At 37.5% G+C, this 23,452-nt stretch overlaps 4 protein-coding genes across 6 annotated transcripts; all 4 read left to right on the top strand.

Moving 5' to 3' along the window:
• Window positions 1-927: 927 nt before the first annotated feature.
• Window positions 928-3,003, top strand: Prosbeta1 (proteasome beta1 subunit). Of its 2 annotated transcripts, none has more exons than XM_011141161.3 (5): window positions 928-1,141; window positions 1,786-1,853; window positions 2,168-2,299; window positions 2,373-2,647; window positions 2,745-3,003. In XM_011141161.3, the coding sequence occupies exons 1-5, from the start codon at window positions 1,046-1,048 to the stop codon at window positions 2,870-2,872; spliced, it is 699 nt and encodes a 232-aa protein (XP_011139463.1). In that variant the 5' UTR covers window positions 928-1,045; the 3' UTR covers window positions 2,873-3,003. The 2 variants fall into 2 exon arrangements, with proteins under 2 accessions (XP_011139463.1, XP_025162106.1); XM_025306321.1 differs by lacking the exon at window positions 928-1,141 and adding an exon at window positions 1,165-1,205.
• Window positions 3,004-3,439: 436 nt separating this feature from the next.
• Window positions 3,440-8,899, top strand: LOC105183203 (sodium-coupled monocarboxylate transporter 1). 2 transcript variants are annotated; one of them, XM_025306320.1, is made up of 15 exons: window positions 3,440-3,588; window positions 4,429-4,870; window positions 5,462-5,676; window positions 5,763-5,814; window positions 6,023-6,090; window positions 6,212-6,366; window positions 6,508-6,648; window positions 6,775-6,883; window positions 6,967-7,076; window positions 7,407-7,593; window positions 7,681-7,767; window positions 7,874-7,962; window positions 8,076-8,186; window positions 8,353-8,557; window positions 8,721-8,899. In XM_025306320.1, exons 2-15 carry the CDS (start codon window positions 4,609-4,611, stop codon window positions 8,787-8,789), a joined length of 1,860 nt encoding a protein of 619 aa, XP_025162105.1. In that variant the 5' UTR covers window positions 3,440-3,588; window positions 4,429-4,608; the 3' UTR covers window positions 8,790-8,899. The 2 variants fall into 2 exon arrangements, with proteins under 2 accessions (XP_025162105.1, XP_011139462.1); XM_011141160.3 differs by lacking the exon at window positions 3,440-3,588 and adding an exon at window positions 3,670-3,939.
• Window positions 8,900-9,921: 1,022 nt separating this feature from the next.
• On the top strand, window positions 9,922-17,290 carry LOC105183202 (aminoacylase-1). The gene is made up of 5 exons (XM_011141159.3): window positions 9,922-10,071; window positions 14,519-14,688; window positions 14,817-15,323; window positions 16,566-16,856; window positions 16,970-17,290. The coding sequence occupies exons 1-5, from the start codon at window positions 9,975-9,977 to the stop codon at window positions 17,111-17,113; spliced, it is 1,209 nt and encodes a 402-aa protein (XP_011139461.1). The 5' UTR covers window positions 9,922-9,974; the 3' UTR covers window positions 17,114-17,290.
• A 634-nt stretch (window positions 17,291-17,924) lies between these two features.
• Window positions 17,925-20,928, top strand: LOC105183201 (aminoacylase-1A). Its single transcript, XM_025306334.1, has 5 exons — window positions 17,925-18,234; window positions 18,672-18,841; window positions 18,923-19,420; window positions 20,085-20,375; window positions 20,556-20,928. The coding sequence occupies exons 1-5, from the start codon at window positions 18,129-18,131 to the stop codon at window positions 20,697-20,699; spliced, it is 1,209 nt and encodes a 402-aa protein (XP_025162119.1). The 5' UTR covers window positions 17,925-18,128; the 3' UTR covers window positions 20,700-20,928.
• The last annotated feature ends 2,524 nt before the right edge of the window (window positions 20,929-23,452 follow it).

The following is a 23,452-nucleotide window of genomic DNA, read 5'->3' as shown; positions in this document are numbered from 1 at the left end:
ACTGTGATTCGCCAATTCTTACGGCTTACAACTTACGACACGTATTGTAGATCAGGCCTATGACCCCTTGCATAATGCCAGGCAACAAGCAATAAGAATAAAAATAGACCAATCACAGTCGACTATTACAAGAATAATCTATTGTGATTGGTCTATTTTTATTCTTATTGCCTGTTGCCTGGCATTGTGTAAGGGGCTTAACTGTAGGTGTTCACTATAGTGTATCCGTTACATATACTATAGTTGAATTAACTCAACTCGACCCAATCCTGAACATTTCGGAAGCACTCTAAAGCCCGTGTCACACTACGGATTGAAGATCAAGGATTGCGGATTGAAGATTAGATTTCGACAAATCAACAAACTTCGGTTTTAATTTGCTTTATTCCGATTGGTCAAATTTCAATCTTCAATCCGCAATCCTTTATTATAAAAAAAATCGTTTTTGCATAATCAATATTTTCTTAAAAATATCGATAATAATCTATGTTTTCCTAGTTTATTTTAAATTAATGTGAAGAGTTATATATTGCAACAATAAATTAATATATTATTAAAACCTTAAAGACCCTTTTACAATGGCTGCAAACATAAGCTTATATAAGAATAAGGCTATAAGCGTAAGCTACAAGAAATAAACCAATTAAAGTCGGTTGTTCTTATAATAGTCGATTATTGTTGGTTATTTTTTACTGTTTACTGTTACAGCTTTATTTTTGCAGCTATTGTAGGCAGGCCTTAATAGTAGTAAACAAATTCCCTAGTGATAAAAATTTAGTAACAAATCTAATAATATAATCGACGAGAAAAATAATCGATCTAGGGAATAATCGGCCCCAAAAATATCGGTCTGACAATCGATTTTTCAAGAAAATAAGAATCGATGCTTGTTTCATCGATCGATATTTGCCCATCACTACAGTGAATATTGGAACGCAGCCATAAGCAAAGAGTGTGTGGACTGTGTGGTTATCGTTGATTAATTAGAAATTCAATTCACAACATTAACAATAAATCAGAAATAAGAGAATCAAATTTGAAAAGAATGGCTTACGTAGATAATATTGTTCAGCGACACACGGGTCCCGTTTCGGAATGTATGATTCAGCCGGACTGGCTCAATTCGGAGCAGAGCACCGGGGTGAGTGTTGTAGATGACGTTTTGAGGTTACCATGACGCTGCAAAGTGAAGATGTTTAACGAATGTAAGGTTTTCGCGAAATTTAAGATTATAGTGGGCAAATATATTATTAAACAATTTGAATGTATATATCTCTTCGCATCGTGAAAGTTGAGAGAATCGATCTTGATATTTAATATGTTAATGTTACTCAGAACAAATATATATTTTAGATTGCGTTTTGAAACTTATTTTTGTTAATTCACTTTGAATTTATAAAATTTGAGGATATAAAATAATACACACATATTTTTTCATGTATTTGGATATATTATACAACAAATTTAATATTAACAACATTAACAATAATTGTATTCAACTGAATATATATATGAATATAAATATAAATTGTATTCAACTGAAGTTAGAGAAAATTGCAAAGACAAATTTGATGTCGCATATAATGACATTAATGATTCACAGTTGATGCTTACATAAGATTTTGTATCATGTTTGAACATTTTGTCATCATATATCTACGATATTCTATTTTAGCGCCTTATAAGGATTAAATGTTCAACGTGTACTCTTATCATGATTTACTACTTTATGATTGCCCTTTTGTGTCAAGTTGGTATTATATTTAGAGCCATTTTGATTTGTAGACATCAATTATGGCATGCGAATTTGATGGTGGCGTGGTAATAGGTGCTGACTCTCGGGCAACAACAGGGTAAAGAATAAGTACATAATGATATTTATCTATTATCATATTTATTGTAATTTTTGTTACAATTTCTCATCTTTATTTGATCTTATCAATAAGGCACTGGTATTAGTAAGGTTCATAATATTTGATTTTAATTTAATTTGTTTAATATAATTTTCTATTAGTTATTTGATTATTTTAGTTATATTATAGTTTATTATTATAGTAGTTTTCCTTCAATAAGAAAGAAGTAATAAACACAATATCCAAAAAATACATGTAAAGTACAATAAATGTAACAATCGACATTAGCCCACCTATGAAAACTATTTTTTCAGATCTTACATTTCCAATCGTTTTGCTGACAAATTGACGAGAGTAACAGATCATATTTATTGTTGTCGTTCTGGCTCAGCAGCAGACACCCAGGCTATTACTGATATAGTTGCTTACCACTTAGGATTGCATCAGTAAAGTGTCAACATATCTCTAATGTATTATATGCATCTAAGCATCGATGACGGCAAGCTTATGGTTTTCTAGGATGGAACTCGGCGCACAACCCTTGGTGGAAACTGCTGCCAATGTATTCCGCGAAATATGCTACAATTATCGGGACTCCCTGATGGCCGGGATTCTGGTGGCGGGATGGGACAAACAAAAGGGCGGTCAAGTTTACAGCATTCCCATAGGCGGTATGTGCGTCAGACAGCCGATTTCCATCGGCGGCTCCGGCTCGACATACGTGTACGGCTATGTGGACGCGCAGTACAAGTCCAACATGACGAAAGAAGAAAGCCTCAAGTTGGTTGAAAACAGTGAGTATCAGTCGAGTATCGTTGCGAAACAAAGGAAAAGGAGGGAGAGTGTACTTCTTTGCGGAATGGCGCCTTCAATGTTTGCGTTTCTTTTCAGCACTGGCGTTAGCGATGACTCGCGACGGTAGCAGCGGCGGTGTCATACGCACCGGCGTCATCTCAGAGAAGGGAATCGAGCGGAATGTAATACTGGGTAATGAATTGCCGCGCTTCTACGAAGGCTGAATCGTTTTGCTGTGTCTACGCTATACGTTATTGAGATAAGATATATAAATATTTCTAAAAATGCACGCGTGCGCGCGTATTACACGTCGTTCAGTTTGCTAATTAAAGTTAAATGGTAAAGTATGATCGGACGATGTGTTCTTCTGTTTCCTAATTATGCATCCTGGAAACAAGTCTTGCATCAGCAGCGTAGCGAAAAATAAGCTGCTCAATAGAGCAATATTAGCTGATCGTTAGAGCGAGAAATAGAAGCCGGTTTATCGACATATCACATTATCGTCGACAAGATACAATTATTATTCCAGTAACGAGAGATCGGTATCGCGAACTTATTGCTTTTCCGGTAAAAAAAAAAAAAAAAAAGGACCGCCGTTTTTACAACTTGTGAATTTCGTCGCTAGGACTTATCGGAATCGCGCGCGCGGCACCTGATTTATTTGATCAAATACGTATCCGTACCGCTACTTCTAAATTTAGGTCGTATTATCCACTTGTGATTCGCCGCCGCTGGGCGTATATATCCGTCGGTCGTTTCGACTCCGTACTTTAACGTCTATTGCCGGTATAATTGGAAAATTGTCGCAATGACACTATCGTGATGCGAGATAATCGCGACGACGACGACGACGACGACGACGACGACGATGACGACGACGACGACGTCGACGACGACGCTACGGGCCTCCTTAGGCTCCCAGCTGCGTGATCCATCCAAGGTAGTCGCATTTCAGCAAGCGAAAGACCCGGGTTCGATTCCCGGTCTAGCGGCTATCACGCTCTCGATATTTTTCTCTCTTCGGAACGAAAATAAGAGGTCCCGAACGCACGGCGTCCCGTCGCCACTTAGTACGCCTTCCTTCTTTCATGGCAGAGCTACCACTATCGCGCGTCAAAAATACGGTAGTCACCTTCACCGTTGATGTGTGTGTGTGTGTGTGTGTGTGTGTGTATGTAACCGATTCGGCGAACGATTTTCTCCACGTTTTGTGCGAAATTCTTTAACGCATAGTTCGCCCGCCAAGGTGCTTAACGAATGGGAAAAGGAATTATCGGAGGAGAAGCTTATGGTAAGGGTTGTATACGAGTATGGAAGACTTCGTTTGCTCGACGACACGAAAAGACACTCGACTTTCTTTTACTAATTGCTATTCGCTAGGATCATGTACGTCGAGCTTCGATTTTCTTTCTTGCAAAAGCTACTGTAATTCGAAATTCATTCTTAAGGTATCGTATCGTCGATGAAATTAACAGAGCTGCATGAGCATTAAAGATTACAGCATCCAGGGAGAATCTCGTGTTCAGATCGAGATTTTGCTTGTAATTTTGTTGACGATACTGCAAAGTGCGTCGACTCGCAAACTCGAATCGATTGCGTCAAAGTAAACTGCATCAGAAGATGAATTTTTTGCTTTCGTTGACTCGTGTACTCACGCGGAGTCTGAGTGAAGAATTAAATCTTTCGGTACATCCGTCACTGATAAGAATCACAAATAGCGAGGAACAACCTACTGACATGAATCGTTTCGCGATATACCCCTATACGTCGTTCATGTTAGACTGTAGCGTAACCATCGAGCGTGACTTCCGCGACGCTGAGAAGGCCATTGTTGAGCGTCGTTAAATTCGGAAGACGACACTTACTGACTCGGTCGTCGTTGAGATCTCTCGAGCAACACGCCTCTCACGACGGTGTCGACTCGTCACAAGCGACGAAGGAGTACACGTTCCACGGCGAGATGACATCGGAGGCTACTTCGGGTGACCTGCTGACGGACTGGGGGCAAGAAATACCCACCGTCCAGGAGGTCAGCAAGTCCATGCAGAACTTTAACATGCCGGACTACACAGTGTTCGCCGCGATGCTGATCGCGTGCGGCGCTATCGGTGTTTACTTCGGCTTCGTGAAGAAGTCTTCGGGCGAGGATGAGTATCTGGTCGGTGGTAGGAACATGAAGACCTTACCCGTCAGCTTCAGCTTGATAGCCAGCTTTGTATCGGGTATGACATTTGCATTTTCTATATATTTTACGTTCTGCAACTGCGTTTCTTATATATATTTATATCCTTGCATCTTCTAAGCTTGTCTTCCAGGACAAAGTACCTCAGACCGGGTTGACGTGCTTTGTGTGAAAAGAATCGCAGCGTGAGCTACGACGGAATTATCGGAACTAGGCCTGTATTTGCGCAAGAGCCACAATGTGTATTTACGATTGTAGCAAATAGACTGCGAGATTTTCTTGTTTTCCGTCGCGTATATTCATGGAAATTTCCACTATCATTCTTTCAATCATTCTTTTAATCATTCTTTCACCGTATGTCTCTTTATCTTCTTTCTTCTTTCTTCATCTTCTACGTAGTGGCAAATGGTGGTAGATTAGATAAGCCGACAGTCAGGTTGTAAATATCCTGCCGTCTGCAAACGTTTGAATTTTGCAATAAGGAAATTGATTTGACGCAAGCATGTGTACTTTGTTAAATTTTTAAATTCTTTAGAGTTTCTGTCTCTTACAGCTCGAAAATGCATATCATCAAGCTGCTCTATACATCCGGTGTTTTCAGAATTGTGAAATTGAGAACTGGTCTCTTCAGGTATCTCGTTGCTGGGCATGCCGACGGAAATTTACGTGCATGGCACGAGCTATCTCTTCGTCGTCAGCGGGATCGCCCTTGTGGGTTTAACCATGTCCAACGTGTACTTGCCGGTCTTCCACGAGCTCAAGCTCACCAGCACCTACGAGTATCTGGAGAGACGTTTCGACAAAAAGATCAGATTGCTAGGCTCCGTTCTGTTCTCCATCGGTATCGTAAGTAAAGCCTTTGCATCTCTTCACAATCTTTGCACAGATTTTGCGGTTGAAGACATGTTGATGCCCTCGCATGATTCTTGCAGATGACTTGGCTCCCGATCGTTATCTACGTGCCTGCTTTGGCTTTCAATCAAGGTGATATGCTCTGCAATCTGATAAAGAACGAACCTAAGAAGCATTTACAATTCAATAATTTCCAAAGAGCACGATACGTTCGTTATATTTTCATAAAAATTGCGCACACGTTATAGCTGGTTCTTTTTTTATCATCATCCACAATTGATTTTGTTCATAATATGGACATCCTTAATATGGCTAATTTCATTTCTGTTTTCACTTATAGTAACGGGAGTGAATGTGCACATAGTCACGCCCTTTGTGTGCATCGTTTGCATATTCTACACCTGTGTGGTAAGAGACGTTCTTCAATTTGCATAAAGATCTGTCGCAATCAGACGCAGTCGCACATTGCGTCTCTTTGCCCTATTTTATATCTCAAGACTGTACGCTGAATCTGTCACATTGGATTCAGGGCGGGCTGAAGGCGGTGGTGTGGACGGATTTCATTCAAGCCTTCATCATGTTCGGCTCCATGCTGTTAATCATAATCAAGGGCACGTGCGACCTCGGCGGATTGTCTCTGGTGATTCGAAGAAATCTGGAATCCGGAAGACTCGAATTCCCTTCGTGCGTGTGGCATTAAACGTTAATATAATACGAACGGTTGACCTTGTTATCGCGTCGCATCTCATGTCCTCCTTACAACGAATGAGAAATCTACAAATAAAATATAATCAATACACTTAATGTTTCCGTTTTTCTGCACAGGACAGACTGGAACCCTCTGACGAGACACACCATTTGGAGTCTTTTCATAGGCGGCTTCGTGCATTGGTTACAAATTTCCGGCATCAATCAGAATATGATTCAACGATATTTGGCGCTTCCCAGTTTACAATCAGCCAGAAGGCAGGGTCTTTTTTGAAAACGCAATGACCTATATTCCTATCTTTTCTTTCTTGATCGTATTGAATTTGTTAACTTCTACCTGACTTGAACATAATAGGATAATTCATTTTCGACCATATGTTTTAGAGCACTCTGGTATTTTATAGCCGGAATTCTGGCTATAATTGGGATATGTGGATATGCCGGTCTGTTGATCTATGCCTGGTATCACGAGTGCGATCCACTCACGACCAAAGTAACATTTATTTGCCTCACTCATTTAATGTTCTTCATATCACGAATGAGAGTGTATTTAATGGCGTATCTAATGTAATACAGTTGGCGCGTGCGAAGGATCAGTTATTGCCGTTGTTGGTGATGAATGTTTTGGGAGAACTACCGGGGCTTCCCGGCCTCTTCATGGCAGGTGTTTTCAGCGCCGCACTCAGGTCAGTTAATCGCGCTTACGACGAAATGTATATAGAATATAGTATATAGTATATACTATATATTCTATATAGTATATAGAAAATAGAAAAAGGAATTTTATATGATATTATATTATTATATCGAGTTTAAGGATGTAAGTTATATGTTACCTATGTATATGTTTGTATTTCTTATATTTATATAAACATCATATAACTTCAATTTTTATATATTAAATAATATTAAAGTTATATATTAAATTTATATATTAAATAATATTAAAGTCTATTAAGTTTAATTATATAGAGTTAAGCAAATAATTTTTTAAATAAATTGAGTTACTTTTCCAGCTCACTGTCGACCGGTTTGAATTCCATGGCTGCCGTAGTGCTGGAGGATTTCGTCAAGCCCTTCATCAAGACGCCGTTTACACGCAAATCAACTGACATTTTTCTGAAGCTCACAGTCGTCGTTTTAGGCGTAATTTGTGTTGCTCTCGTTTTTGTCGTTGAAAAGACGGATACTCACGTGTTACAGGTACACGCGCAAAACGATAGTCATTAGGTATTTGTAAATTAATGCCAGATGTATATATTCTTTTCTTATGTTTAACAAATATCATAGTTATCAATAAGCCTGTCCGCCATGACCACTGGACCAACTCTCGCTATATTCAGCATGGGTATACTGTTACCATGGGTCAACGCTAGAGTATGTGCAGACAAATAATTTTTTTAAGCTTAATATATGACAAGAAAGGTATATCAAATTATTCTTTGTTCTCTTGTTCAAAATTTTGTTTTATTAAATTCGACAGGGTGCTTTGGTCGGAGGACTCGCGGGTTTAGGCTTCATGGGCTGGCTCGGCCTTTCCGCCGGAGCAGCCATCGCTACTGGAAAAATCAAGTTAATATCCAAATCATATTCTTTTTTACCAGATTTTACATTTGCATTACACTGTATCATTGTTTTCCAATTCTTCCCATAGTATATGTTCTAACATATTTATGTCTTTGCAGATTCGAAGAGAAACCTGTTACCATAGAAGGATGCACATACTCATTTCCCCAAGTGGAGAATTTACTGTTATTTGTGCCACCAGATTCAACTTTAAATGAATCAAGCGCAGAGTGAGTTGAAATCTATTATTAGCTTCAGTACAAATGAATCTCAATCAGTGTACGTTAACATCAAATAACTGTTAATAAATCTTGTTAGAGTCAATATACTTGTTAGAGTCAATATACTTGTTAGAGTCAATATACTTTATGATGAAATGATCATCCGATTTAATAGGGAACCATGGGTGGTATTTCGTCTCAGTTATCTCTGGTACACGACGATCGGTGTTCTTGTAACTATGAGCATCAGTCTTATTGTGACTTTAGTTACTTCTCAAGATATCGAAAAGTTAGATCCTATGCTTTTAGCACCGTTCATGAGAAAATACTTCAAGACTGCAGACGGAAATGTAACAACTGAGAAGTTTCATCAAATTGAGGTAAGCTGAGATATTTCTATTCTGTTTTGTCAGAACGAAACATTTCATTGTCAAAAAGAAATGAGATTTTTCCTGTCACGCCATTATTGCATGTCATAGTGTTATAATTTAATAGGTGTATGTTATACAAATTGATAACATTTGACTAATTGTTTGTTCATAGATTACAAAATCGGACGTAAAGGTAGCAAATAATGAGGATGACAAATTATTACAAATAACTGCAACATGATGCAACTAAGTTAATTTAATTCTTGAATTCCGGATTCGTTCAAACAAATATAATTTTCTTACAATCAATTCATTACATAATTCACTATACAGTTGGATACATGTCGATTTGTGTATTATAGTTACACATTGTGAATTGTTCACAAAAATCACATATAAAATTTATACATGTGATAAAAATGTATATTATTAGTAGTTTACTATATATTGTAAAAATTGTTATAGGCTGTTGTATATTACTTTTACTTAAGCCTTACAACTAAAAGTATATATGTATTATATATTCATTATATATTCAATGTAAAAAAAAATACTCGTAAACATTTTTCAACAAAAGAAAATACAAGAAAGCAATATGTACCTGTTTCTATTCCCAAATCAAAATATAATATAAATCAAAAAATGTTACAGTGTGAAATATGAACATAAGTAATAATGTAAAAAAAAAAATTTTTTAAGAGGATATTTATTGGTGAAAATGTGTATAAATATGGACATATAATATGCAATGGACAAACAAAATTCTGCGATACACAAAAGTTAATGTATTTTATCATAGAACGTTGTTTTTGCAACAACATTTGGAATATCTCAAAGACACCTTGCAAGATATGAAATAGTCTTCTTATGCAATGTTTCTGAATCTTTTAGCTACTTTTTAGTTGCTTCTGAAGTATCCTAATACTTTACAGGTCATCTCCTATTGAAAATAATCGATCGTGCAAACAGATTAACCGAATGTATGGTCCGCATAGCAACCGACAGGCTATTAATAAGTGGAAGTAAAGCGTTTTTATTGTTATCGTCGTAGATAAAGGAGGAATAATGACCTGTACGATACGATACCCATTTCTTAACGATTGAACGTTGCACATGTATTATCGGCGTTTAAAAATTGTTTACACGCGTATTATTCGTTATCACGAGTGCGAAAACTTGCGTTGAGAAATTTACTGCCGAACATGCAGAAAAACAGATACTCTAATCTTGCAATGTACTCCATTGAATCTTGTCGCAACGCGCATGCGTGTCGCAACATTTCACCGGCGACACCGAGGCGCGATACAGCGGCGACATCAGGCATCATTCGACGCGACGGCTTCTACTGGCGCGGTCGACTTTGGATTGTTGACAGAGAACGTGTTACAACACGATAAACAAGTACAAGCAGGCGCTAAACGTGACGATGTCTACGCCCTCGAACTCACAGCTGGACGCCACGGCCGTGGATAACTTCCGCGAATACCTGAGGATACCGTCGGTGCAGCCAAACATTAATTACGGTAAGTTAAAATTTTATCGGCAAATTTTATTAAATGCGTAGTTCTATTTCCGGAGAGAGTTAAGTAGCTCCGAAAAAATGTATGCGCGGAGAAACTGAGCGATCGCGCGTGGAATATAAAAAGCAATGCATGAGACAAATTGTCTTGTTTTTTATTTCATCTTTTATTTTTATATCTCAGACTTTCTTTTCACTTTAGATATATCTCAAATTTTTATTTTACACTTATTTTAGATCACTTTTTTCCCGTGGCATTTTTTACATTATTATTATATAAATCTGTGAGTCAGTATCTGCGATTGTTTACTGGTTAGTTGAATGAGCAAGTTTGGCGGTCAAGTTTCTTCAAAATAAGTTTTTATTTACGAGTGCGTTCGCGGGAAGATAATATCAGCATTGTTTAGTGCTAAAAGTCGTTCATAAAGCAAGTCGCAGTTTTAACAAATATTATCATGCTGTATGTTGTAATAATGCGCATGTTAGCGTTAGCATTTGTAAATTCCGTGAACGACGAAAACGTTGTGAACTGCATGTATCACTGTCAAATACAACACCGGGATACATCGTATTTATGCATTTAAATAAATCCCCGGGATGCTAAAACTGAAAAAGTATTTAAATTGCGGAAATGACGTTTAACGCACTAACGCTAACGCTACTATTATTCGCAAAGTTCGCCATCACCATCGCGCTATTGATTCCACGAATAATTTCAGTAGTGTTTACACTGGTAGCGTTTCTTTCAACCCAATTTTGTATAATATTTGTGCGCCATTTTGTACAAATTTATCCGATACATGTATAAATATATATATATATATATATATATATATACCAGGTATGTCGGTAATTCCTTTCCGGTTTTTTCGCTAAAGAAAACACGTTATTTACAATGGATAGTTAAAATATATTTATTCAAAGTATTGGCCATTTGATTCTATACATTTTGCCCACCTCTCAGGCAATTTATGGATGCCATTCCAAAAGAACTGTTTCTCCTTTGAGCTAAACCATTCATCGAGCCATTTTTTAACTTCTTCGAAATCGGCGAAGTACTACTCTGCAAGCGCGTGCCCCATCGATGCGAAAAGGTGGTAGTCGGATGGAGCCAGGTCTGGAGAGTACGGCGGGTGCGATAAAACTTCCCATCCAAGTGATTTCAACACTTCTTTGACTGGTTTTGCTGTATGAGACGGCGCGTTGTCATGCTGCAAAATCACCTTATCATGTCTTTGAGCGTATTGTGAACGTTTTTCGATCAATGCACAGTTTCAAATTGATCATTTGTTGTTAGTAGCGATCAGTATTAACTGTTCCTCCAGGTTTCAACAGTTCATAATATACGACATCAACCTGGTCCCACCAGACACAGAGCATGGTCTTAGCGATTTGGCCTTGCAGTCGATGGGCCGCCTTCGCCAGGTGATAACCATGATTTTTTTCGCTTGGGATTTTCGAAATAAATCCATTTTTCATCACCCGTTACTATTCGATGCAGAAATGACTTCCTTTCATACCTTTGAAGCAGCATTTCACTGACGATTTTTCGATTTTCCAATTGCCTGTCATTCAATTCATGTGGCACCCATCTTCCTATCTTTTGGATCTTTCCCATCGCTTGTAATCGTTCACAAATTGCTACTTGGCTCCCATTCAACTTTTCTGCCAATTGTTTTTGAGTTTGTGTTGGGTCTTCATCCAATAACTCCTGCAATTCCGCATCTTCAAACGTTTTCGGTCTACCAGAACGTTTTTTGTCTTGAACGTTGAAATCACCACATTTGAATTGTCGAAACCACGTTTCACATGTTCTTATGGTTGGAGCATGCTAACCATAAGTCTCTACCAGCAAACGATGACTTTCAGCGGCTTTTTTCTTTTGATTAAACAAGAAAAGTAACGCGTGCCGCAAATGCACGTTTTCAGGCACAAAACTCGACATTTTCAAAAAATTATTAATCTATAACGCTGTTATTTTGGCGGAACGTAACTTGTGTAGTTTTGAGGTTAATGTCAGTAGAATAAAATGACATATGTATCAAATCATAACATTGCATACTTATGGCTAGTGACATCTGTTACAAAAACCGGAAAGTAATTACCGACATACCTGGTATATATATATATGTGTGTGTATGTATATTTTGATGCGAGCTTGAGAGAAAAGGACACAACGTGACGTATCAGGACTATCACGTTGATTTGTATAGAAATATATATTCGCGTAATTGAATTGTCAAGCCGACGATATACAGGGTGTCCCATTTTAATCCGGCCGGCTGAATAAAATTCGAGGATATTTTCCAGAAAAAAATGTCAGACAAATGTTGCTCAATTCTAAGGGGGACATTCGATGCCATCAACAATTTTGACCTCGAGTGAAGGATTCAAGGTCATTCAAGGTCAACTTTTTTTTTCTTAAATGGGAACCCCTATTTTTCACATCGGCAATCGATTCTACGTAAAAAAAATGAGACTTTTGTCTGAAGCATTTTTTTTTATAACGCAAACTAATTTCACTTATTCAACCTCCAAAATTGAAATTTTCAAACTTTCTGAATTTTTTACTCGAGAATGGTAAAGTTTGGGGGGAAATTGCAGAAGACAAAAAGTTCTTGGAATGCTGCAAGGAATTCACTCGAATTTTCGCATAGTTGATCGTGCACTTTTTTCCGCCAATATTTGGAAAAAATCTTTTATCTCATCATGTTCAGTTTCGCATACCCTCGGCATGCGAAAATTGGAGTGAATTCTTTGCAGCATTCCAAGAACTTTTTGTCTTCTGCAATTTCCCCCCAAACCTCACCATTCTCGAGTAAAAAATTCAGAAAGTTTGAAAATTTCAATTTTGGAGGTTGAATAAGTGAAATTAGTTTGCGTTATAAAAAAAATGCTTCAGACAAAAGTTTCATTTGTTTTTACGTAGAATCGATTGCCGAAGTGAAAAATAGGGGTTCCCATTTAAGAAAAAAAAGTTGACCTTGAATGACCTTGAACCCTTCACCCGAGGTCAAAATTGTTGATGGCATCGAATGTCCCCCTTAGAACTGAGCAACATTTGTCTGACATTTTTTTTTTTGAAAATATCATCCTCGAATTTTATTCAGCCGGCCGGATTAAAATGGGACACCCTGTATATCTTCAATTCAGTCTGTTCGGATCAACACTTTGAAACGACCGTGAGAAAAAAATAGATTGGCCACGTGCGATGAAAAAGCAAAATCGTCCGCGTGAATGAATCGCGCCAGCGCGCTCAACGATGCGTTTCCGTGTTAATTAAACAGATTGTCCAGCTCGTTGAGACGATGTGGCGAATCTCCCGCGAAGAGCTCGATGATAACAACGTCTTTGGGAGGATACGCAAAAATTGCCACGCTGGAGATAAACGAAATGGATATTTCTTTAAAAAATCGAGGATTTATTCCCGGCGAAAAAATTTTTAATTAGTTACAAAGCCAATTAAGATTAAGTTACTGAGCCAATTAATTGATTAGAGAACTTAACAAAGTATATGTACGTGTTTGTAGCATTTATGAATTTGTTATCTTTGATCGGCATTTTGTTTGGTATCTCGTTATCTGATAACCAACAGAGATACCATTGAGATGGTATTTTTCTTGTTTGCATCTTCACACTGTATTTGACAAAATACTACAAATTAATAAAGTTTCTTTTTTATTTTTAACTTTATTATTCGCTTGATGTATACGGCGATAAATTATCAGTTTCGACGGATATACTAGCTATATACTATTTTTATTGCTGAATAACGTCAAGTGACTAGTGGTATGTTCTTTGCAGCTGCACTGTTGAACTGGTGCAATAAGTTAAAGTGAGACAAATATAGGTTTTCTCACTCTAGCTTATTTCACCAGCTCAGCAGTGCAGCTACAAAGAACAGACCATTGATGTATTATACTTATATATTACTAGAGATGTGCGAAAACTATTTGAATTCGAATCGAATCTAATGTAATTCGATTAGATTCGAATCCGAATCCTTATGATTCGAATCCGAATAATTCGAATAGGAATCAAATATTATAAATTATCGTTTGCGCGCATCAGCTACAAAACGAGCCATCCGGGCCTGTATGTTTGAACCCTTAACTTGTAATTAACTTAACTTATAATTAATAACTTAATTATAAATTACTTTAAATATTTAAATATATACTTTACTTTAAGATGATATTACAATATCAATATTCTCTTTCATATTAAAATCTTCCATCATTATTTGCATGTTTAATCAATTAATTAATAAGTCATGTTAAATTTTTTAATGATTCGATTTGATTTCATTCGATTCGATTCGATTCGACATAAAAATTCTTGATTCGCATATCTCTGTATATTATAGATTATACTATGTTTAAACAATGGTGCGAGCTAGTACGAACAATTAATCATCGAATTCATCGATTTATTTTATATTTTTATTTCAGACGACTGCGTGTCGTTTTTACAAAAGCAAGCCAAGTCCCTCGACTTGCCGATTAAGATCTATCAGGTATATCCCAAGAGACCGATCGTGGTTCTTACGTGGGCAGGGACTGAACCAACGAAGCCGTCGATTCTCCTCAACAGTCACATGGATGTTGTGCCAGTTTTCGAGGTGAGTTCTTGACGATCATCAAGGACAACATACGATCACGTAGAACGTATTACCTCACTTAAGCTACGATGATACAGACATCTCGCTCTGACACGTCCAGCAATTACACAATTGATTAATTGACGTAGGAATATTGGTCCTATCCACCATTCGACGCTCACATGGACGAGAAGGGCAACATCTACGCTCGCGGTAGCCAGGACATGAAATGCGTGGGTATCCAATACCTGGAGGCGATTCGCAGACTGAAGCTGAACGGACAGCGTCTTTCACGCACCATCCACATATCCTTCGTACCGGACGAGGAGATCGGCGGCGTCCTCGGCATGAAGGATTTTGTGCACACCGCGGACTTCAAGTCCCTGAACGTTGGCTTCGCCTTGGATGAAGGCGTATCCTGTCCGCAAGATCAGTTCTACATGTTCAACGGCGAGAGATCGATCTGGCACCTGGTGATACATTGCGTCGGTAACACCGGCCATGGCTCGATCATGATGGAAAACACGGCTGCGGAGAAGCTAACGAATATAATCAACCGCTTAATGGAGTTGAGAGCGACCGAGAAGGCGAAACTGGCGGACTCTAAAAAATACAAGTTAGGCGACGTGACGTCCGTGAATCTTACGAAACTCAATGTAAGTATCGTGAATCTACAAGCTGTAGCGAGAATGCAGGAACGCTAATTGTCGAGCGAATTCTGTTGGCCGATACGATAAGAACAATTTATGATCGTTAAGATTCGCTCTGCAAACAAAAGTTCGCATTTTTATCGCACGCTGTTGAGAAGCGCTTTTTGTTACTTTTGTGGGAGGAAATGGGGAATGGAAATTTTCAGTCACCTAACAATCCTCAGTATCTGAAGTGTTGTTATCCGGTTGTGTCAAATCCAAGCATCTGGAAATCCCGAATCGTATTTACAGTCCTAATGATAAAAGACTATTGAGTCTCATTATGCTTACCCTGTATAAAATGTCGAATTGAAACGTATTAAAAAGTATTGACATTTTGAATACTGCTTTCTGAATTCTGCTTTCTGATCCGAAGAAAGGGATTGAAAAGTATTAGTTCCCATTAAATCTCACCGCGCTAAATGCGAGACGGCAGTGGTGAATGCTTGGCATTAAAAAAGATTCAATTCATTTCAAATATGCCTTGCATTCAATCACACAATCGATAATTTTCAAATGCGAACTTTCGCATTGAAAAGTATTCAATTCTTCTCCTATAATTGTTTTCGGACTCAGAGGCATACAAGATTTTCACGTTCTATTCCCCGTCGCATTGGAAAGTATTGGCCCGCGATCCGATCCAAACGATTTCCGCAAAGCAGAATTCACGACGAAATCTCGTGAATGCGAAACGATACTTTTAAATACGACATTTTATACAGCGTAGCCATCGAATCTCGTTTATATTTATGTTTATTTATGGTCACGTAAATAAATTCATCGAGTCATTATCTTTCGTTCTAGATGAATTTATGAGCTTCATACGAATATCGAATATAATAGAGTATTGAATTTGTGCACTTAAGAGAAAAACGGTTTCCAAACAGATCGGTTAGTTGTAACGTTTAAGCCACTGTACGACTTCTTCTCTGCTTTACATGTCTGTACCATTAGGATTTTCATTAGGATCACGCAGTGAGTATCCTTTCATTTAACAATTTAACAATTTACGTTGAACCGTGTCGTCTTGAACTTCGTTATTCTTCGTGTTGCGATCATGCTTTGTACCTCATCTTTGTACATTCCATATTTTTATCGGTTTCTACTCTTCGAATCTCATCAATTTTGGCTCTTAATTCACCTCTTCTCGATACTTGTCTATTGCCAACACGTCGCAGTTTTCTAATTCGTCAAATGCACCTCTTTCAGGGCGGTGTGCAGACCAACGTGATACCCAGAGAGTTCACGGCTGTGTTCGACATTCGTGTAGCAGACACTGTCGACCACGAAGAATTTGAAGCAACCATTAAACGTTGGTGCGAGGAGGCCGGGCCAGATGTAACCTACTCTTTCGAGGAGAAGAATCCTAAGGTCAAGAGTACGAAGTTGGACGAGTCCAATCCTTTCTGGATTGCGTTTAAAAAGAGCTGCGATGAACAAGGTATTGAGCTAGAGATCGGCATTTTCCCGGGAGGCACGGACTGTCGCTACGTGCGCTCGGTAAGTATCGGGCTGTGAGCTTTGGACTTGACAATTCAGTATTAAAAGCAACGCAGCAAACAGCTATGCTAAACACAAATATTACATATTTTTTTATTATATTAATTTGGCAGGTGGGCATCCCCGCCTTAGGCTTCTCGCCGATGAACAAGACCAAAATACTTATTCATGATCATGACGAATATCTCAACAAGGATATATTCCTGAAAGGAATAGAGATATACACCAAATTAATACCAGCTGTGGCGAATGTTTAAAAGCATGGACATGTTAGACATTAATGCTGCAATATTCTTATTTCGGGTGTTTCTAATCGATTACTAATAGTTCATTACGCGTCACTTTTGCGAATATGAGCCAGTTGTTGCAACTACTTGACAAGTTAACTGATAGTTAAATCATATGTCTGTCTTTGTCTAAATTGAAGGAAAAACGAAGGTAAACATATGATTTTTAACTATCAGTTAACTTACCAAAAAGTTGGAACAAATCACTTGTATGCTTATTACTACCTTGAGTGTCTTAGATATAGAGATATAGATATAGAGAACTGATAATTATATGATACGCACGATAACGTGCTGAGTTAACATATCTATCGCATTTATATATACCAGTGTTATGCAATTTTACGATTTTATCACTGTTAAGGATTAATTTGAGACTCGTTGTTATTTTTATGTAATTATATCGTCGATGAGAATAATATGAAGAAGCATACACAGTGCAACTACTTGAGTCTCATTATAATTCAGTTAAAGAGCATCAATACACTTTTTCGTACAAGAGACGAAAGAAATATTCTTTATACAGTGTCGCAACACACAGAATAAAAGCACTTTTCGAATCGCAGCATCGTAGCGACTCTAAAATGTAAACTTTGAAATGATAATAACAATAAAAATATAACAATACTAATAAGAATATTATTTGCACCGTGTTTGCCCACCATTTCTACAAACTGAAACAGTAATAAGCCGTTTTCACACATTTTGTAATAAAATAAGTGTCAACGGACGTGTTTAGTTTAATACTTATCATCGGTATTTGGAATATACATTGTTTGAAATCTGACTGGCCCGCGCGTCCTAATTTTTAATGGAGATTCTTCTTATCATGGAGGACAAGGTGACGTGGCAAATATCATATAAATTCGAGAGCGAAGACACACACAGGCGTGGCATTTCGTTGGACGTCGACCTGACTTTATCTGTTCGATTGTAGTTGAATACCGACATTGTGTATAATAGAGTGACCAAGAAGATCCCTACTATGGCCCAAGAACACGAGCTTTCGGAAAAGGAACTGGATGAAAAGGCTGTGGAATATTTTCGAGAATATCTACGCATACCATCGGTGCAACCGAACGCTAAATATGGTGAGCGGACGCATGAGCAAATTTTCGAAAAATTCCATTGAAATAAAATGAGTAGATCTGCACCTTCGGACAGATTTGCACAGCGACGGGAATTGCGCGTAAATTATAATAAAAGTAATCGCTGTATACGGCATGAAAAAGATGAGAGTGGCGTTCTATATCCTTCAGCTTGAATTAATTTAGATTAGCCGGTAGTCATTATCATAAAGATGGCGAGTGCTCAAACGAGCAAAGTAAACGTGTTTATGTCTACTTTATTTGACGAGTGTTCTAATAATTAATCATCATTCAACTATTTATCATTGATTAATTATTAATGATATTTTATATTATTATTATTTATTATTATTGATGATGATAACGATTATTATTATTATTAATTTATATTATTATTATTATTATTATTATTATTAATATAATTATTAATGATATTTTAGAGAAATGCGTTGAATTTATACTGACACTGGCAGAATCTTTTCACTTGCCGGCTAAAGTGTATCATTTACATCCCGGGAAGCCAGTGGTGATTATCGCATGGGAAGGAACGGACTCGAGCAAGTCGACGATCCTCTTGAACAACCACATGGACGTTGTCACGACTTACCCGGTAATGCATTTGTTTGAGAATTCTACGAGTGTCGTCTCTCACGCCACACTACCTAACTGAATAATTAAATGATTGATCTAGGACAAATGGTTGTATCCGCCGTTCAGCGCGCACATGGATGAGGACGGCAATATTTATGCACGTGGCAGCCAAGACATGAAGAGCGTGGGAATGCAATATTTAGAAGCGATTCACAGATTCAAGCTGAACGGTAAGCGTTTCTCGCGAACTGTTTACATTTCTTTTATGCCGGAGGAGGAGGTCGGTGGCGAGCATGGCATGAAAGACTTCGTGCAAAGCGCATATTTCAAGTCCCTGAACGTCGGCTTTGCGCTGGACGAGGGTAACGGATTTTCCGACTCGTCCTTCCACGTGACCTACATAGACAAGGCAAAGTGGAGTGTGGAGATAACTTGCGAAGGCGTCACCGGACACGGCTCGCTTATGCTGGACAACACCGCCGCGGAAAAAATGCAGGTCATAGTCAACCGTTTTTTGGACTTGAGAGCGAAAGAGAAAACGAAGTTAGATTCTGGGAGCGTCGGTGACGTGACATCTGTAAATCTTACGAAAATCACTGTAAGCGTTGCACAGATCCGAACAGAAACTCCTAAAAGACGTATAAATAAATAAAAGTAGAGGATATCTTCCCTGTATAAAATGTCGTATTTAAAAGTATCGTTTCGCATTCACGAGATTTCGTCGTGAATTCTGCTTTGCGAAAATCATTTGGATCGGATCGCGGGCCAATACTTTTCAATGCGACGGGGAATAGAACGTGAAAATCTTGTATGCCTCTGAGTCCGAAAACAGTTATAGGAGAAGAAGTGAATACTTTTCAATGCGAAAGTTCGCATTTGAAAATTATCGAATGTGTGATTGAATGCGAGGCATATTTGAAATGAATTGAATCTTTTTTAATGCGAAGTATTCACCACTGCCGTCTCGCATTTAGCGCGGTGAGATTTAATGGGAACTAATACTTTTCAATCCCTTTCTTCGGATCAGAAAGCAGAATTCAGAAAGCAGTATTCAAAATGTCAATACTTTTTAATACGTTTCAATTCGACATTTTATACAGGGTTTTTTTATAGAAGATTAGGTTGTCTAGGAATATAATAACAGGACGATTTTTACCTCACTCAAATAATACAGAAAGTATTACGCGTACGATGAACGATGAAGGTGTGGTCTATTTATCAAAATCGCAATCTCTTAATCCGTCTTAATGCATCTCTTTCAGGGTGGTGTAGAAGACAACATTATACCCCAGATTGTGAAGATTCTATTTGATATTCGTCTGGCGCCTAGCGCCAGTCACGAAGAGCTCGAGGCCATCATCCAAAGCTGGTGCAAGGAAGCTGGTACGGGAGTAACTTACAAGTTTTGTAAGAAGAATCCTAAGATCGAAGGCACCAAAGTTGACGATACCAATCCCTTCTGGATGGCTTTCAAGAAAGCTGCCGATGAACTCGATATAGAGCTCAAGTTGACAATTAATACCGCTACCTCGGACGCTCGCTTTTTACGTCAGGTAAGCAGTTTTTCGTGTGTGTGTGCGCGCGCGTGTGTCTTGCATTTTAACTTTTCCTTCTTATCTGGCTATGCTAAATGCATGTTATGTAAGTAGAAGTTACTAGTTTAAGCGATGAGTTAAAAATGTTACTAGTAGGCAAAGCGTCGAAGCACAATCAAAATGATTTTTACTTCGCAGATGGGCATCCCCGTTTTAGGATTCTCGCCGATAAACGAGACGGAAATTCGCATCCACGCTGACAACGAGTATCTGAACAAAAAAACATTTCTCAGAGGAATAGAGATATATACCAAAATAATACCGGCAATCGCAAATGTTTAAAAACGAACACGCATCGACTGTCCCTTTTCTTCTTTATAGATATTCCCGGCAAATAAAATATTTTCGTGGAACTTTCTATGTTATATACATAACGAAACTGCAGAAACAAAAATCATGATGGAAGCGAATTTCTTGTGGTGAGCGTTTCTTTTATTAAACAAAAAGGTAAAAAAAGACGCCAAGTACAAGCGCAACACGTATTGTGTTATTTTCAGAAATTTCAAACTCAAATTATTTTTTTTAATGTATATATATGTGTACATAAATTTTTACAAATCAAACTTATAACTATAGTAAAACCCTACAACACTATTCTACTGTACAAAAGAAGTGATATATTAAAACAGTAGCGCCAACTGAGAAACCTAACATATATATGTGATTATTGATATACTTAACACTTAGTGATATATTTAATATTTTTAGAAATCTCAAATTCAAATTTTTTCCTTTTTTTTTTAAAATATATATTATGTACTTAACATAAGTTTTTACAAGTAGAACTTATCAAATTATTTTTCTTTTAAGATATATATGTACATGACATAAGTTTTTACAAGTAAAAATTATATCGTGTTATAAAAATTTAACACGTTTATTAACCCCTTGCCTTACAATATCGTGTGAGAGACGTGGTACGTCGATCGGGCCAAACGTAAATAACACGTGTGAAAGACGTAGTACGTCGTTCGGTCCAAACGTAAACACGTGTCAAAGACGTGGTACACGTCGATCGGGCTATACGCGACAAACACTTAATAATTTTCTTAAAAAAACGTAGCGAAACAACGTGGGAGTGCAAAAGATGTAAAGATGCATTATATGTACCAATATGCTTTGAAAGATACCATACGATTCAAGATTATTAAATTTTTGTAAATTTTATCAAAACGTTAATAATTTATAATGTGTCATAATGGCTCGACGTGTGTGACCGACCTTGTTGTTGTTTGTGGCATGCGCCATCAGAACTTAAATTGTAAGGCAAGGGGTTAATAGTGTCCAATATTTAAAAAAAATATCTTTTCAAAGGCCACAAAAATCCGGTCAAACATGATTCCTTTATAAATCACTAGGTTTCTGTTGATTGAAACTTTTTAAAACAATGGGATAAAGTTATACCCCTGGTGGCAAAGTAACCCCGGTTTACGGCACATTGAATGATATACATTGACAGAGGTTACAAAAATGTTGTAAGGTCTACATTACTTAATATTAATATTATATTATATTTCATTTTCAACATAGGTTACAATATCTGAGTCAAGTAAAGCAATCTTCAAGCGCCAATTAACGCAGAAAAGCAGAGCAAAATTTCCAGAATCTCTTAAAACATTTGCTACAACCCTTCAATTTTTTTCTAGTAGAGCATACGATTATGTCCGAAAAGTTTTTATGAAATCCTTACCGCATTCTGCAACTATCCGAAAATGGTATCGAAAATTGAATGGAACTTGTGGTACGCAGGAAGCCGTAAACACCCTGGCAAGAAAGGCCCATATAGCCAAGTCTGAAAATAAAAATTTATACTTTAGTTTGTCAATAGATGAAATGTCTATTAAGCGTCAAATAGATTGGGATGGTACACAGTACATTGGATTTGTAAATTTGGGAATGGACATCGACACTGATGAGTTACCCGAGGCCAATTATGCATTGGTGTTTATATATGGTAACTTGCATCAATGAGCATTTTAAAATACCAGTTGCTTATTATTTCATTCACGCATTGAGTGGAGCAGAAAGGGCAAATTTATTGAAACAATGCCTCTTAGTCTTGCATGAAGCCAATGACATTGTTTCTGTTACTGTCGATGGAGCTGCCTCCAACATTTCCATGTTGAATAACATGGGAGCTAATTTATCAACTGATAATTTGGTGCCATATTTTTACCATCCAATATCTAAACATTGCATTTTCATTCTCCTCGATGCTTGTCACATGCTTAAACTCATTCGAAATGCTTTTGCTTCTAAGAAAATGTTATGGGATAAAAATGGAGAATTAATAAATTGGGCATTTATTGTAGCATTAGTGCAGTTACAAGAAACGGAAGAGCTTCATGCAGGGACAAAAATTCGACGTCGCCATCTCAATTGGCAAAAGGAGAAAATGAAAGTATCATTAGCAGCACAAGTCCTTAGTACAAGCGTAGCAAATGCGCTAAAATTTTGTGCAGAAGATCTAAGTTTATCTACATTCGCCGGCTGTGGTGATACTGCAAACTTTTGCATTCGAATTAATAATATGTTCGATTTATTAAACAGTCGTAATCGTTTTTGTAAAAATAAATTTGCCCAATATTTAACACGAAAAAATTATGATGACATATGCAAACAAGTTGATAATTATTGTAATTACTTGAAAGGATTGAAAGATGGTCAATTGCCAGATACTTAAATCTAATCGCAAAATGGGTTTCTTCGGCTTCCTGGTTTGCATGAAAAGCATATTGGGCATTTCTCTTCGTCTGTTTGTGGATAGCAATTTTAAGTACCTTTTGACATACAAGTTATCGCAGGATCACTTAGAAACCTTTTTCAGTGCTATACGTAGCCGTGGAGGTTTTAATAATAACCCGATAGCTAAACAATTTATAGCAGCATATAAACGGCTACTGCTTCATACAGATATTGACATTTCGAAATATGCCAATAACACGGTCATAGATAAAACTGCTGTTTTAAGTATAAATGATGTAACATCAGTGGATAATATTGATGATGTAACACGTACTGAATTAGTAGATTCT

Source organism: Harpegnathos saltator, unplaced genomic scaffold (assembly GCF_003227715.2).
Source record: "Harpegnathos saltator strain DR-91 unplaced genomic scaffold, Hsal_v8.6 scaffold774, whole genome shotgun sequence".
In the NCBI taxonomy this organism is placed as follows: domain Eukaryota; kingdom Metazoa; phylum Arthropoda; class Insecta; order Hymenoptera; family Formicidae; genus Harpegnathos; species Harpegnathos saltator.
Note: the sequence above shows the minus strand (reverse complement) of the source record. Positions and strands in the feature narration are given on the sequence as shown.

Bases quoted from the DNA above. Each gene is read 5' to 3' on its own strand.
- Prosbeta1 (XM_011141161.3), top strand. From the start codon at position 1,046: ATGGCTTACGTAGATAATATTGTTCAGCGACACACGGGTCCCGTTTCG. The intron at 1,142-1,785 runs GTGAGTGTTGTA...TTTGATTTGTAG, and splicing joins ATTCGGAGCAGAGCACCGGG to ACATCAATTATGGCATGCGA. The intron at 2,648-2,744 runs GTGAGTATCAGT...GTTTCTTTTCAG, and splicing joins CCTCAAGTTGGTTGAAAACA to CACTGGCGTTAGCGATGACT.
- LOC105183203 (XM_025306320.1), top strand. From the start codon at position 4,609: ATGACATCGGAGGCTACTTCGGGTGACCTGCTGACGGACTGGGGGCAA. The intron at 4,871-5,461 runs GTATGACATTTG...TGGTCTCTTCAG, and splicing joins GATAGCCAGCTTTGTATCGG to GTATCTCGTTGCTGGGCATG. The intron at 5,815-6,022 runs GTGATATGCTCT...TTTCACTTATAG, and splicing joins TGCTTTGGCTTTCAATCAAG to TAACGGGAGTGAATGTGCAC.
- LOC105183202 (XM_011141159.3), top strand. From the start codon at position 9,975: ATGTCTACGCCCTCGAACTCACAGCTGGACGCCACGGCCGTGGATAAC. The intron at 10,072-14,518 runs GTAAGTTAAAAT...TTTTTATTTCAG, and splicing joins GCAGCCAAACATTAATTACG to ACGACTGCGTGTCGTTTTTA. The intron at 15,324-16,565 runs GTAAGTATCGTG...CACCTCTTTCAG, and splicing joins TGAATCTTACGAAACTCAAT to GGCGGTGTGCAGACCAACGT.
- LOC105183201 (XM_025306334.1), top strand. From the start codon at position 18,129: ATGGCCCAAGAACACGAGCTTTCGGAAAAGGAACTGGATGAAAAGGCT. The intron at 18,842-18,922 runs GTAATGCATTTG...TGATTGATCTAG, and splicing joins ACGTTGTCACGACTTACCCG to GACAAATGGTTGTATCCGCC. The intron at 19,421-20,084 runs GTAAGCGTTGCA...CATCTCTTTCAG, and splicing joins TAAATCTTACGAAAATCACT to GGTGGTGTAGAAGACAACAT.